This window comes from Schistocerca cancellata, chromosome 7 (assembly GCF_023864275.1).
Source record: "Schistocerca cancellata isolate TAMUIC-IGC-003103 chromosome 7, iqSchCanc2.1, whole genome shotgun sequence".
Taxonomy (NCBI): domain Eukaryota; kingdom Metazoa; phylum Arthropoda; class Insecta; order Orthoptera; family Acrididae; genus Schistocerca; species Schistocerca cancellata.
The window spans coordinates 284710140-284722839 of record NC_064632.1 but is presented as its reverse complement, the minus strand read 5'-3'; the positions used below and the strand labels follow the sequence as shown (position 1 = coordinate 284722839).

At 39.5% G+C, this 12700-nt stretch overlaps 1 protein-coding gene across 1 annotated transcript in view; it reads left to right on the top strand.

Moving 5' to 3' along the window:
* The window catches only part of LOC126092735 (ornithine decarboxylase-like), a 116785-nt gene that overhangs the window by 72127 nt on the left and 31958 nt on the right, over nt 1-12700 (top strand). Inside the window, exon 7 of the mRNA XM_049908461.1 lies at nt 2889-2900. Within this exon, the coding sequence (XP_049764418.1) occupies nt 2889-2900 (12 nt within the window). The remainder of the gene's footprint in view (nt 1-2888; nt 2901-12700) is intronic.

Sequence of the window (12700 nt, the reverse complement as noted above, 5' to 3'; positions counted from 1 at the left end):
ACATGGAATGTAATGTTGTGTTTCTGATGTTGTTGCTGCTGCCATCGTTATTGTTGTGTTGTTGTTGATGATGAAGGTGATGAAGAGAAAACATGTAACATAGTCCACTTCTCTTAAATAGCACACAACTTAATGTTCTTGCCCAACAGATTTATTATGGTCAACATTATCAGAAGCTTTCACTTTATAATGCAGTACAATTTTTTATTGACAGTGCACATGATTCTGTTTCTTCAGCTGAATCTAATTCTAGCTCACCAGGAACCTTATGCTCTGTAAGTCACTGCAAAATCTATAGCAAAGGTTACTTTTACTTCTCTACTATACAGAGTGAGTCACTAACTATTGCCACCCAGAATAACTCTGGAAGTATGATAGTAGCTGAAAACTTTCTGGGATTGATGTTGCTTAGGACAACAGGGTCCATAATATGACTGGTTGTTCGTTTCTAGGTGGGGTGGCATCAGAGATATGAAGGTCAACTTTGTTTTTCTTTTTTTAAATAGGATGGTATAGTTTGGTACTTATTTTCTGATAAGGGCTATTGAAAGGAATCCATTGATGTGTAATGTAAGGTCTTAGAAAGCCAGCGGTCACAAAGGTGGCATGAGCATCAATTTACAGAAGGTGTTCAAAGTGATGACTGTTGGTATCAATGCACTGCTTCAATCTTCTTATCATGGACTGAGTGGTATTCCTTGTCACTTCAACACTTATCGAAGCACATGCTCTGACAGTTCTCTCTCATGTGTTGTTGTTGTGGTCTTCAGTACTGAGACTGGTTTGATGCAGCTCTCCATGCTACTCTATCCTGTGCAAGCTTCTTCATCTCCCAGTACTTACTGCAACCTACATCCTTCTGAATCTGCTTAGTGTATTCATCTCTTGGTCTCCCTCTATGATTTTTACCCTCCACGCTGCCCTCCAATGCCAAATTTGTGATCCCTTGATGCCTCAAAACATGTCCTACCAACCGGTCCCTTCTTTTTGCCAAGTTGTGCCACAAACTCCTCTTCTCCCCAATTCTATTCAATACCTCCTCATTAGTTATGTGATCTACCCATCTAATCTTCAGCATTCTTCTGTAGCACCACATTTCAAAAGCTTCTATTCTCTTCTTGTCCAAAGTATTTATCGTCCATGTTTCACTTCCATACATGGCCACACTCCACACAAATACTTTCAGAAACGACTTCCTGATACTTAAGTCTATACTTGATGTTAGCAAATTTCTCTTCTTCAGAAATGCTTTCCTTGCCATTGCCAGTCTACATTTTATATCCTCCCTACTTCGACCATCATTAGTTATTTTGCTCCCCAAATAGCAAAACTCCTTTACTACTTTAAGTGTCTCATTTCCTAATCTAATTCCCTCAGCATCACCCAATTTAATTTGACTACATTCCATTATCCTCGTTTTGCTTTTGTTGATGTTCATCTAATATCCTCGTTTCTAGACACTGTCCATTCCGTTCAACTGCTCTTCCAAGTCCTATGCTATCTCTGTCAGAACTACAATGTCATCAGTGAACCTCAACGTTTTTATTTCTTCTCCATGAATTTTAATACCTACTCTGAATTTTTCTTTTGTTTCCTTTACTGCTTGCTCAATATACAGATTGAATAACATTGAGGACAGGCTACAACCCTGTCTCCCTCCCTTCCCAACCACTGCTTCCCTTTCATGCCCCTCGAATCTTATAACTGCCATCCGGTTTCTGTACAAATTGTAAATAGCCTTTCGCTCCCTGTATTTTACCCCTGCCACCTTCAGAATTTGAAAGAGAGTATTCCAGTTAACATTGTCAAAAGCTTTCTCTAAGTCTACAAATGCTAGAAACGTAGGTTTGCCTTTTCTTAATCTTTCTTCTAAGATAAGTCGTAAGGTTAGTATTGCCTCACGTGTTCCAACATTTCTACAGAATCCAAACTGATCTTCCCCGAGGTCTGCTTCTACCAGTTTTTCCATTTGCCTGTAAAGAATTCGCGTTAGCATTTTGCAGCTGTGATTTATTAAACTGATAGTTCGGTAATTTTCACATCTGTCAACACCTGCTTTCTTTGGGATTGGAATTATTATATTCTTCTTGAAGTCTGAGGGTATTTCGCCTGTCTCGTACACCTTGCTCACCAGATGGTAGAGTTTTGTCAGGACTGGCTCTCCCAAGGCCATCAGTAGTTCTAATGGAATGTTGTCTACTCAGGTCTTTCAGTGCTCTGTCAAACTCTTCACACAGTAACTTATCTCCCATTTTGTCTTCATCTACATCCTCTTCCATTTCCATAATATTGTCCTCAAGTACATCGCCCTTGTGTAAACCCTCTATATACTCCTTCCACCTTTCTGTCTTCCTTTCTTTGCTTAGAACTGGGTTTCCATCTGAGCTCTTGATATTCATACAAGTGGTTCTCTTTTCTCCAAAGGTCTCTTTAATTTTCCTGTAGGCAGTATCTATCTTACCCCTAGTGAGATAAACCTCTACATCCTTAAATTTGTCCTTTAGCCATCCCTGCTTTGCCATTTTGCACTTCCTGTTGATCTCATTTTTGAGACGTTTGTATTCCTTTTTGTCTGCTTCATTTACTGCATTTTTATATTTTCTCCTTTCATCAGTTAAATTCAATATTTCTTCTGTTACCCAAGGATTCCTATTAGCCCTCATCTTTTTACCTACTTGATCGTCTGCTGCCTTCACTACTTCATCCCTCAGAGCTACCCATTCTTCTTCTACTGTATTTCTTTCCCCCATTCCTGTCAGTTGTTCCCTTATACTCTCCCTGAAGCTCTCTACAACCTCTGGTTTAGTCAGTTTATCCAGGTCCCATCTCCTTAAATTAGCACCTTTTTGTAGTTTCTTCAGTTTTAATCTACAGTTCATAACCAATAGATTGTGGTCAGAGTCCACATCTGCCCCTGGAAATGTCTTACAATTTAAAACCTGGCTCCTAAATCTCTGTCTTACCATTATATAATCTATCTGATACCTTTTAGTATCTCCAGGATTCTTCCATGTATACAACCTTCTTTTATGATTCTTGAACCAAGTGTTAGCTATGATTAAGTTATGCTCTGTGCAAAATTCTACCAGATGGCTTCCTCTTTCATTTCTTCCCCCCAATCCATATTCACCTACTATGTTTCCTTCCCTCCTTTTTCCTACTCTCGAATTCCAGTCACCCATGACTAATAAATTTTCGTCTCCCTTCACTACCTGAATAATTTCTTTTATCTCATCATACATTTCATCAATTTCTTCATCATCTGCACAGCTAGTTGGCATATAAACTTGTACTACTGTAGTAGGCAGGGGCTTTGCATCTATCTTGGCCACAATAATGCATTCACTATGCTGTTTTTAGTAGCTTACCCGCACTCCTCTCTCATATATTGTGCAAATAGTAAATATTCGCTGAATACGGCATATCCATCTAATGTCCCATTGACATGTAAACACCATTCGATGGTTTCACAATGCAACACTAATAGGAATGGCAATACTAGTACCGTTGAATCAAGAAAATGTGAATGATGTCTTCCTTCGAAGAACAAGTCGATATGCTTGTCATTTATGGAGAATGCCAACAAAATTCAGTGAGAGCTAGATACTTATACACTGAAAGATATCCTCAACATACTCACCCTACAAGTCGTGCATTTAAATATGTGTATGGTAAATTGGGAACAACCTAGCAATGAAAAACCAACATCATATTAAGGCCCCCATTGTCCCAAGGAACTTTTGTCCAACAAACTTTTCAGCTCCTGCCATATTTTCGGAGTTATTCTTGGTGGCAATAGTGAGTAACTCACCCTGTATATTATATTTTCATGCTGTTACATTCATAGAGAAAGTATAAAAAGAATAATAGATTATATAGGACTGTAATTAGCCTCATGTTATTTTAAAGATTCTTACAAGGGTGTAATATGTAGTGAGTCTCAAGAAATTCCTAAGTTCTTTTCAGAGAATGACTTCTGAAAATTTTTTGAGTGTCTTTTCAACAGGTAATAATCATTTTTCTCTGACTATCTGATAGTTTACATATCCTGTTATCATAATCTGCAATGGATCCCAGCGTACTTATATATGGTTAAAGACTGTTTTGGTGTATGTCACACAAGTGGTTAATGAGAAACTTATTTCATTATACAGCTGCAGTTTACTATTATTTTGCCAATACCATCGATGAATTGAATTGACCTGCCTTCACCTACAATAGAACAATGTGATCAATCCATCCAAATGTTAATTCTCTCAGTTTTTTTCAACACTGATGCCAAGTTATTAGTATATTGTGAAACTTTAATACTACATAAAATCAGTCATATGTGCAGATGTGCACTGATTATGAGGGCACTGAAATGGAATGCCATAAAATTAGGTTGAAATACTAAATTATATGATCTGATATTGGTTCACTGATGATTATCACTACACAGTTCCTATGTTGAACCATTATGTGGATACAAGAATCACATATATATAAATAAATGAACACTGAACTGTGGAAACAACTGACAATTCCTGTTTGAGGAAGGTCAGCTAGATGGTGGATCCATCAGATTTAATATTCAATGAGTGGGAATACTCATTTCCTCAACAGTCTGTCACAGGTTGCTAAAACAATAGAACAGCACTTGCAATTGGGAAAAGCTGCACATCATTTCAACCTTTAAGAGGAGTCACAGAAGAGTTGCATGAAATTACACCCTATCTCTTTGATGTCAATATCTGGTATAATTATGATAAACTCTCTGTGCTCATATATGATTACTTTTCTTGAGACCAAACACTTCTTATGGATTCTGAATTTACCGATGATTTGAAACAAAGCTTCTTTTGTTCATTCAGAAGACCCAGAAGGCTGCAGTTAGTGGAACCCAGATTAATGCAGTGTTGCTTGACTTCCAAAATGTTTTCAGTAAAGCTATGCTGTGTCACCTAAACAAATTATATGCATGAATAGTCCATGGGTGTACTGCCAGTCCGTAGTGTCCAATGGGAACAATATTTCGGTGATCAGACATGTCACTATCATCAGGTGCGCTGACAAACAGATCTCCTGAGGGCGGGCGGTCATATTAAATCCCCTCCCCTCACGAGGCATTCTCTCGGCGGTCTGCACCCGTGAGTCAACGGTCGGTTAGACAGTGGTGATTGCGACTGTGGTGACATCATTGTAATTGCCTCGTCTGCCCTAGTCACCTGTTCATTTCATTTGATGAGCATCTTTTTAATTAGATTCAAAGCTGGTTCCTATGCCCTGCTGAGGTTGTAGCCACAATGTCGGTTGATGAGTCCATCCCTGGTACAAATTTCAATAGCCTCTCTAATGATGCTGTCCCAATATTTAGATGTCTGTACCAAGACCCTGGTATGTTGATAGTCCATTTCTTGTTTTTCAATCAAACAGTGCTCTGTGACCGCCGACTTGTTGGGGTACCCAAGTCGAGTGTGCCTCTGATGTTCTCGGCAATGATCTTCAATGCTGCACACTGTCTGTCCAATATAAGTCTTTCCACATTGAAATAGAATCTGGTATATGCTGGCCTTCCGCAAACCAAGATCATCTTTGACACTTCCCAATAATGCTCACGTTTTATTTGGTGGGCAACAGACAGTTCCTACTCGGTGTTTCTTCAATATTCATCTTGTTTTCCCCGATAGTGCGCCAGTATACGGTATATAGGGAGTGGCTGTCTCTTCCTCCATGACTTCTTCCATCTCCACACGCTGTACTGTAAAGGTGGGGTGGAGAGCACATCTGCTCTGCCATTCCGAGTACCCGTTTTTCGGGAATACAGTTTTGAGGTGTTCCAGCTCTTGGGGCAGACTCTCTGCATCAGAGATGATGCACACCCTGTGCACCAGTGTTTTAGCACCCCATTCCTCTGCACAGGGTGGTGGCAGCTGTCCACTTGCATATACAGGTCGGTGTGCATTTTCTTCCTGTATACCCCATGGCCCAGTGTGCCATCTGCTCTTCTTTTGACCATGACAACCAGGAATGGTAATCTTCCTTCTGCTTCAGTCTCCATAGTGAATTTGATGTTTGGATGTATGGAGTTCAGGTGTGTAAGGAAGTCTAGGAGCTTGTCCCTTCCATGAGGCCAGATCACAAATGTGTCATCCACATAACATAGAAAACAAGTAAGTTTCCATTTGGATGATGCCAAACCTTCCTCCTCAAAGTACTCCATATAGAAATTCATGACCACAGGCGAGAGTGGGCTCCTCATTGTGACTCCTTCTGTTTTTTTCATAGTATTCTCCATTAAAGAGGAAATACGTGGAGGTCAGAACATGCTTGAAAAGGTCAGTCGTCTTCTCGTCAAATTTCTGTGCAATAAGTGCAACTGACTATCGAAGGGGTACCCGGTAAATAATGATACAACATCAAAACTCACCAGGATATCTGAGTCTTTCAGCTGTAAGTCTCCCTATAACTGGCTGGATAAGGCAGTTCAAAGGTCGAAAGTAGGCAACAACACACCTGATTTCCATACATCCGAACATCAAATTCACTATGGAGACCGAAGCTGAAGGAAGATTATATATTATATGTAATATTATAATAACTGAAATATTATAAATGATCTCGGTTTGCGGAAGGCCGGCATATGCCAGATTCCGTGTCAATGTGGGAAGACATATTGGACAGACAGTGCACACCATCAAAGATCGTTGCCGAGAACATCAGAGGAACACTCGACTTGGGTACCCCAACAAGCGGTCACAGAGCACTGTTTGTCTCTAAATCACGAAATGGACTACCAACATACCAGGGTCTTTGCACAGACATCTAAATACTGGGACAGCATCGTTAGAGGGGCTCTCGAAATTTGTACCAGGGATGGACTCATCAACCGAGATTGCGGCTACAATCTCAGCAGGGCATTGGAACCAGCACTGAGTCTAGTTCAAAAGATGCTCAGCAAAGGAAATGAACAGGTGACTAGGGCGTATAAGGGAATTACACCGACGCCACCACAGACACCAACGCCATTTTCTCACTGACCGCTGATGCGCTGGTGCGGACCACCGAGAGAACGCCTCACGAGGGGAGGGGATTTAATACGGCCACCCACCCTCAGGAGCTCAGTACGTCAGTGTACCTGATGATGGCAACATGTCTGATCACTGAAATATTGTGCCCATTGGTCATTACGAACCGGCAGTACACCCGTGGACAATTTGAGCAAGAAATACGCTGGGAGAAACTGAAGAATCACATCAAATTATATGCACATAGAAGATTGGAACAGATGTGCAACTTTATTGAAAACTTCCTATTAGGGAGGATCTACTCCACTATTCTTAATCCAGGTATGCCATTGTAGTATCCTCTTTGCTTCTCATCCTATATTCTATAATAGGGTCACTAGCCTCATTTCACCTTAAAAATCCCATGAGACAAAGGTTGACAATGTTAAAAACTTTGTTATGCTCTTGGATTGTTCCTGTCTAGAAGATTCATGGTTCTTTTATTGTGTCAGTGAGGTACTGGGAGTTATCAGTTCAATAAAATTGGCCACAACAAAACATATAAAAACATCTAAAGCAACCAAAAGAATGCTCTCTCCACTGCAAAGAAAACACATGGACTGAATTGGAACTACAAAATAGTGCTTATTTAATTTCAGTTAATTAGCAAATATTGTGGAAGAAGTTTTCACCATATTTAAAATTATTTGCAATGTTAGGGTACTGGTAGTATACATCTGAGTGATACTGCACCACTATCCCGTCTGCTACCAAAAACTCAGTAAGCTGTTTCCACTGATGTCTGCTGTTCACTTCTTTACTACTATATCCACCCATCAATCTGAATACCTAATTATTTTTCATGCAGACACACTTCTGATACAAATGAAATAGTTCAGTGGTTTACTGTTTTGACAGTCTAATTACTGGTGACTGCCTAAGCCTATATTCATTCATTACAGCACCTGCACCATATCCTGTTCCCTCATCATTCACATACACATTAGACAAACCCCCGCTTTCAATGTATTTTCATGATCTGTTTTTAACCTCTCAGTTTTCTCTGCCTCACTCTTAGAACAATAATGTGGTAACCACTCCTCTCAGTGAAGCCTTTTCATTGTCTTCCTAGTAATTGTTAATCACAATCTTCTGGAAATTTATAACATGGGGCTGGAGAAGGCACTGATGACACAGGGCATGGCTCACATTGCATTGGTGCCAGTTGAGCCTATCAATAGATCAGGTTTCACTAGGCATGGCCTGCACCTCATCAGCTGTGGGGAGGGAAGGCTGGAAAAGCTTATAAGTGACAGTGTAATGGGTGGTGGTGGGATCACTTGAGGAAAAAATCCTGTAGTAGTTGGTGTTAGAGCTGCACCTTTCTTAGATTGAAGTCAGCTGATAGATATACCTGCTTAAAAGAAGTCCCTCTAACAAAGGAATCACCTTTAAAGGAGGTCAGGTATCGATGTAGACAGGGAATTAGCATATTTCATCAGAATATAAGAGGTAGTAGAAATAAAGTTAGTGCACTTCCTATAGATGTTGCCTCACACATTATTGGTATATTGGAGCACCACTTAAATAATCTAATTGAGAGGCTTCCTTTGCCAGGATATACATTAGCTAGCTGTTTCTCAAGGAGTTCTTTGTGGAGTGGGGGAGTGACCATGTATGTAAAAAACAGTATTCCATTTGAGTCCTTAGATATATCACTGAACGGGTCTTTTAATGTTGAGTAGGGGTAGTTGAATTCAGTGAAACAACTTCTAATTGTTATTGTTCATAGGTCTCCTAACTCTGTCTTCAGAGCATTTCTACTCAAGCTAGAGAGGGTTCTTGATTCACTTTGTAGGAAGTACCAAAAATTAGTTATATGTGGTGACTTCAATATTAATTTTGTATGTGATTGTGCAAGAAAAATGATGTTGGAAGGTCTCCAAAACTCAAATAGTCTGATGCAGACTGTGTTTTTTCCAACCAGGATGCAGGAGAACAGTAGCACAGTCGTGTACAGTATTTTTATTCATTCTTCATTACTAGATGGGCATTCTGTTAGTAAATAGGTGAATGGCCTTTCAGACCATGATGCACAAACTTTAACACTAAAAGGTTTTTGTACTCAAACAAATGTTATATATAATTACAAACTATGTAGAAAAACTAATCCAATGGCCATGGAGAGTTTTTTAAACCTCCTTAAGGAGCAAGAGTGGGAGGATGTTTATAGTGCCAAAAACATAGATGACGAATATAATGCATTCCTTAACACATTTTCCATGCTCTTTGAGAGTTTCTTTTCATTAGAACATTGTGAACAGGGTACTAGCAGTAAAAGATGGCCTGGGTGGCTGACTAGTGGGATAAGGATATAATGCAAAACAAAGTGGGGATTATAGAAAAATGTAGAAGTGGTCACAATCAAGCTACAGTAGCCCATTTCAAACAGTATTATAAGGTGATTAAAATTGTTATTAGGAAGCAAAGAGTATGTGGTATGCAAGTAGAATAGCTTATTGCCAGGATAAAGTTAAAACCATACGGTCAGTTGCGTGGGAAGTGTCTGGTCAGCAGCACAAGTTCGACGATAAAAAGTCAGTTCATAGTAAAAATATTTCTGTTACTGATAATTCTGATATATGTACAGTATTTAAGACTCATTTTCTAAGCATTGGTGAATTAAACAAAAACTTAATTTCTACAGGGGATCATATAACTCTCTTAGAAAATGTCTTTCTGAGACTGATGTTGGAAATACTTCTCTGTGATACTGACAGGGGTGAGACTGAGTCAGTAATTAAATCACTGAAGACTAGGGACTCTCATGGATATGATGGAGTGTCTAGCAGAATATTAAAGCACTGTGCTGCATGTGTTAGCCCTGTACTTAGCTATATTTGCAATTTTTCCTTTACGAATGGTCAGTATCCTAAACAATTAAAGTATTCAGTAGTAAAGCCATTTTATAAGAAGGGAGAATGGGATAATGTAGACAATTTTAGACCTATTTCTATACCATGAGTGTTTACTAATGTTATTGAAAAGGCTGTGTATGTCAGGGTAATTGATGATTTTATATCACATAATTTGCTATCAAATGTACAGTTTGGTCTTACAAGTGTTTTAACAACTGAATATGCTATGTTTTATTTTCTCTGTGAGGTATTGGATGGATTAACAAAAGGTTTTGAATGTTAGGCATCTTTTTTGATTTAACTTAGGTGTTTGATTGTGTTGATCACAAAATATTTCCTTAGAAACTGGACCATTATGCAATATGGGGAGTAGCTCACAATTGGTTCACCTCTTGCTTAAACAAGGGACAGCAAAAGGTCATGATACACAGTGTTGAGAATGGCTGTGAAGTGGAATCTGAATGGGGTACGGTCAAATGAAGTGTTCTCCAGGGATCAATGCTTAGGCCACTGCTGTTTTGTATTTATATAAATGATATGCCCTCTAGTATTACAGATAATTCTAAAATATTTCTGTTTGCTGATGACAGTAACTTGGTAGAAAAAGGTTGCTGTGTGCAATGTTGGCTGTATTTCAAATAGTGCAGTTCATGTAATACGTTCATGGCTTGTACAAAATTAAACTAACGCTAAATCACAGTAAGACTCAGGTTTTACAGTTGTTAACACACAATTCAACAAAACCCAACCTTTTCATTTCACAGAATCGCCATATGATTAGTGAAACTGAACAGTTCAGATTTCTAAGTGTTTTGATAGATAATAAACTGTTGTGGAAAGCCCACATACAGGATCTTGTTCGAAGACTTAATGCTGCAATTTTTACTATTTGAACAGTATCTGAAGTAAGTGATAGTTAAACATGAGAAGTAGTTTACTTTGCTTATTTTCATTTAGTTATTTCATATGGTATTGTATTGTGGGGTAACCCTTCCCATTCTCAAAGGATATTTTTGGCTCAGAAATGGGCAGAACAGGCAATAAGTGGTATAAGTTAGTGAACCTCTTGTTGACCATTGTTCACTAGTCCGGGTATTCTGACATTGACCTCTCATATTCCTTACTGTCATTTCTTGTTTACAGTATCAGCTTATTTCCAAGAAATAGCAGCTTTCACTCAGTTAATACTAGGCAGAAATCCAATCTTCATTTAGATCGCACTTCCTTGACTCTTGTGCAGAAAGGTTTGCAGTACACTGCCATATTCATTTTCAATAAGCTTCCACAAGAATTCAAAAATCTTAGCAGTAATCCATGTGCTATCAAATCAAAACTGAAGAGTTTCATCATAGGTCACATCTTCTGTTCTGTTCAGGAGTTCCTCAAAAAATTAAGCTTATTCCTATGTTACATTGTTGATTGCATTCACTTAAACTTATGGCTTGTCTTCTTTTGCGTTCATAAACGTTTTATTTTAACTGTTATTACCTTTATGTTGTAATTTCATGTACTGACACATTCCATGACCTTGGAGATTTGCTCCTCAATTTGGTCCTATGGAACTAGACATGTAAAATAAAATAAAATAAAATAAACAATGGAGACTCCAGGATAGAAAAACAACAATATGAAAAGATAGATTACTACTCACCACATAAAGATGGCAATGAGTTGCAACAGCCACAATGAAAAATATTTAAGCTTTTGGAAAAAAAAGATCTTCTTCTGAAATAGAGAATACACTCAAATTTACACAAGCACAACTCATACACACATGCCCACTCGTCTTCAGGCTCTGGGGCCCAGCTGTGGACTGCAGCTGTATATGACATGAACACCTTCTGGGCTGGGTGGTGAGTACAGGAGAAGGCAAGGGGCAGGGATGGCTAGCAGCGTACAAATGCAGGAAGATGTAATGCTGCCTGTGGGGGCATACTGGGCCATTGTGGGGACAGGAAGAGCTGCTAGGTGCAGTGTCAGGAGGCTGTGATGAAGGGATAGGACTGAGGGAGGGGGAAAGGGTGAAGGAAGAGGTGACATGAAGAGGAGAGGAAAAGAGCAGGTGGAGGGCAGGGACTTGAAGGCTGGTGCCAGGGATGTCATGGAAATGAAGGATATTATGTAGGAAGGGTTCCCACTTGTGCAGTTCAGAAAAGATAGTGTTGGTAGAGAGAGTATAGACAGAACTGGGTGTGAAACAGTCACTGAAGTGAAGCACATCATGTTACTCAGCCTTTTCACCAACTGAGTGGCCAGTGTCTCTTGACCACAGTTTGGCAGTGGCCACTCATGTGGACAGATGCATGTTAATTGTCTTACCCACAAGGAAAGTGACATAGTGGTTGCAGCTTAGTTTGTAGATCACATGTCTACTTTCACTGGCAGCCCTATCATTGATCAGGTAGGAGGTGCATATGACAAGATGGTAGTATGTGCTAGGGAGAAGATGTATATGACCGGTCTTGCATCTAGGTCTATTACAGGGATGTAAACCATGAGGGATGAGGCAATGGATTGGGAGCAGAGGTGGAGTATTCATCAACAAGGATATTGCATAGATTCGGTGTGCCATAGAATAACACTGTAAGAGGGATGGAGAGGATAGTGGGCATGATATTTCTCATTTCATATCATGACAAGTGGTGGGCAGCAGAATACCACTGTTGGATGGTTGGGGAGGATAGTGGGGAGGATATTCCTCATTTCGGGGCATGATGAGATGTGGTCTAAATCTGGTGGAGAATGAGATTCAGTTTCTCCAGTCATGGGTGACACTGAATCACAAGAGGAATACTC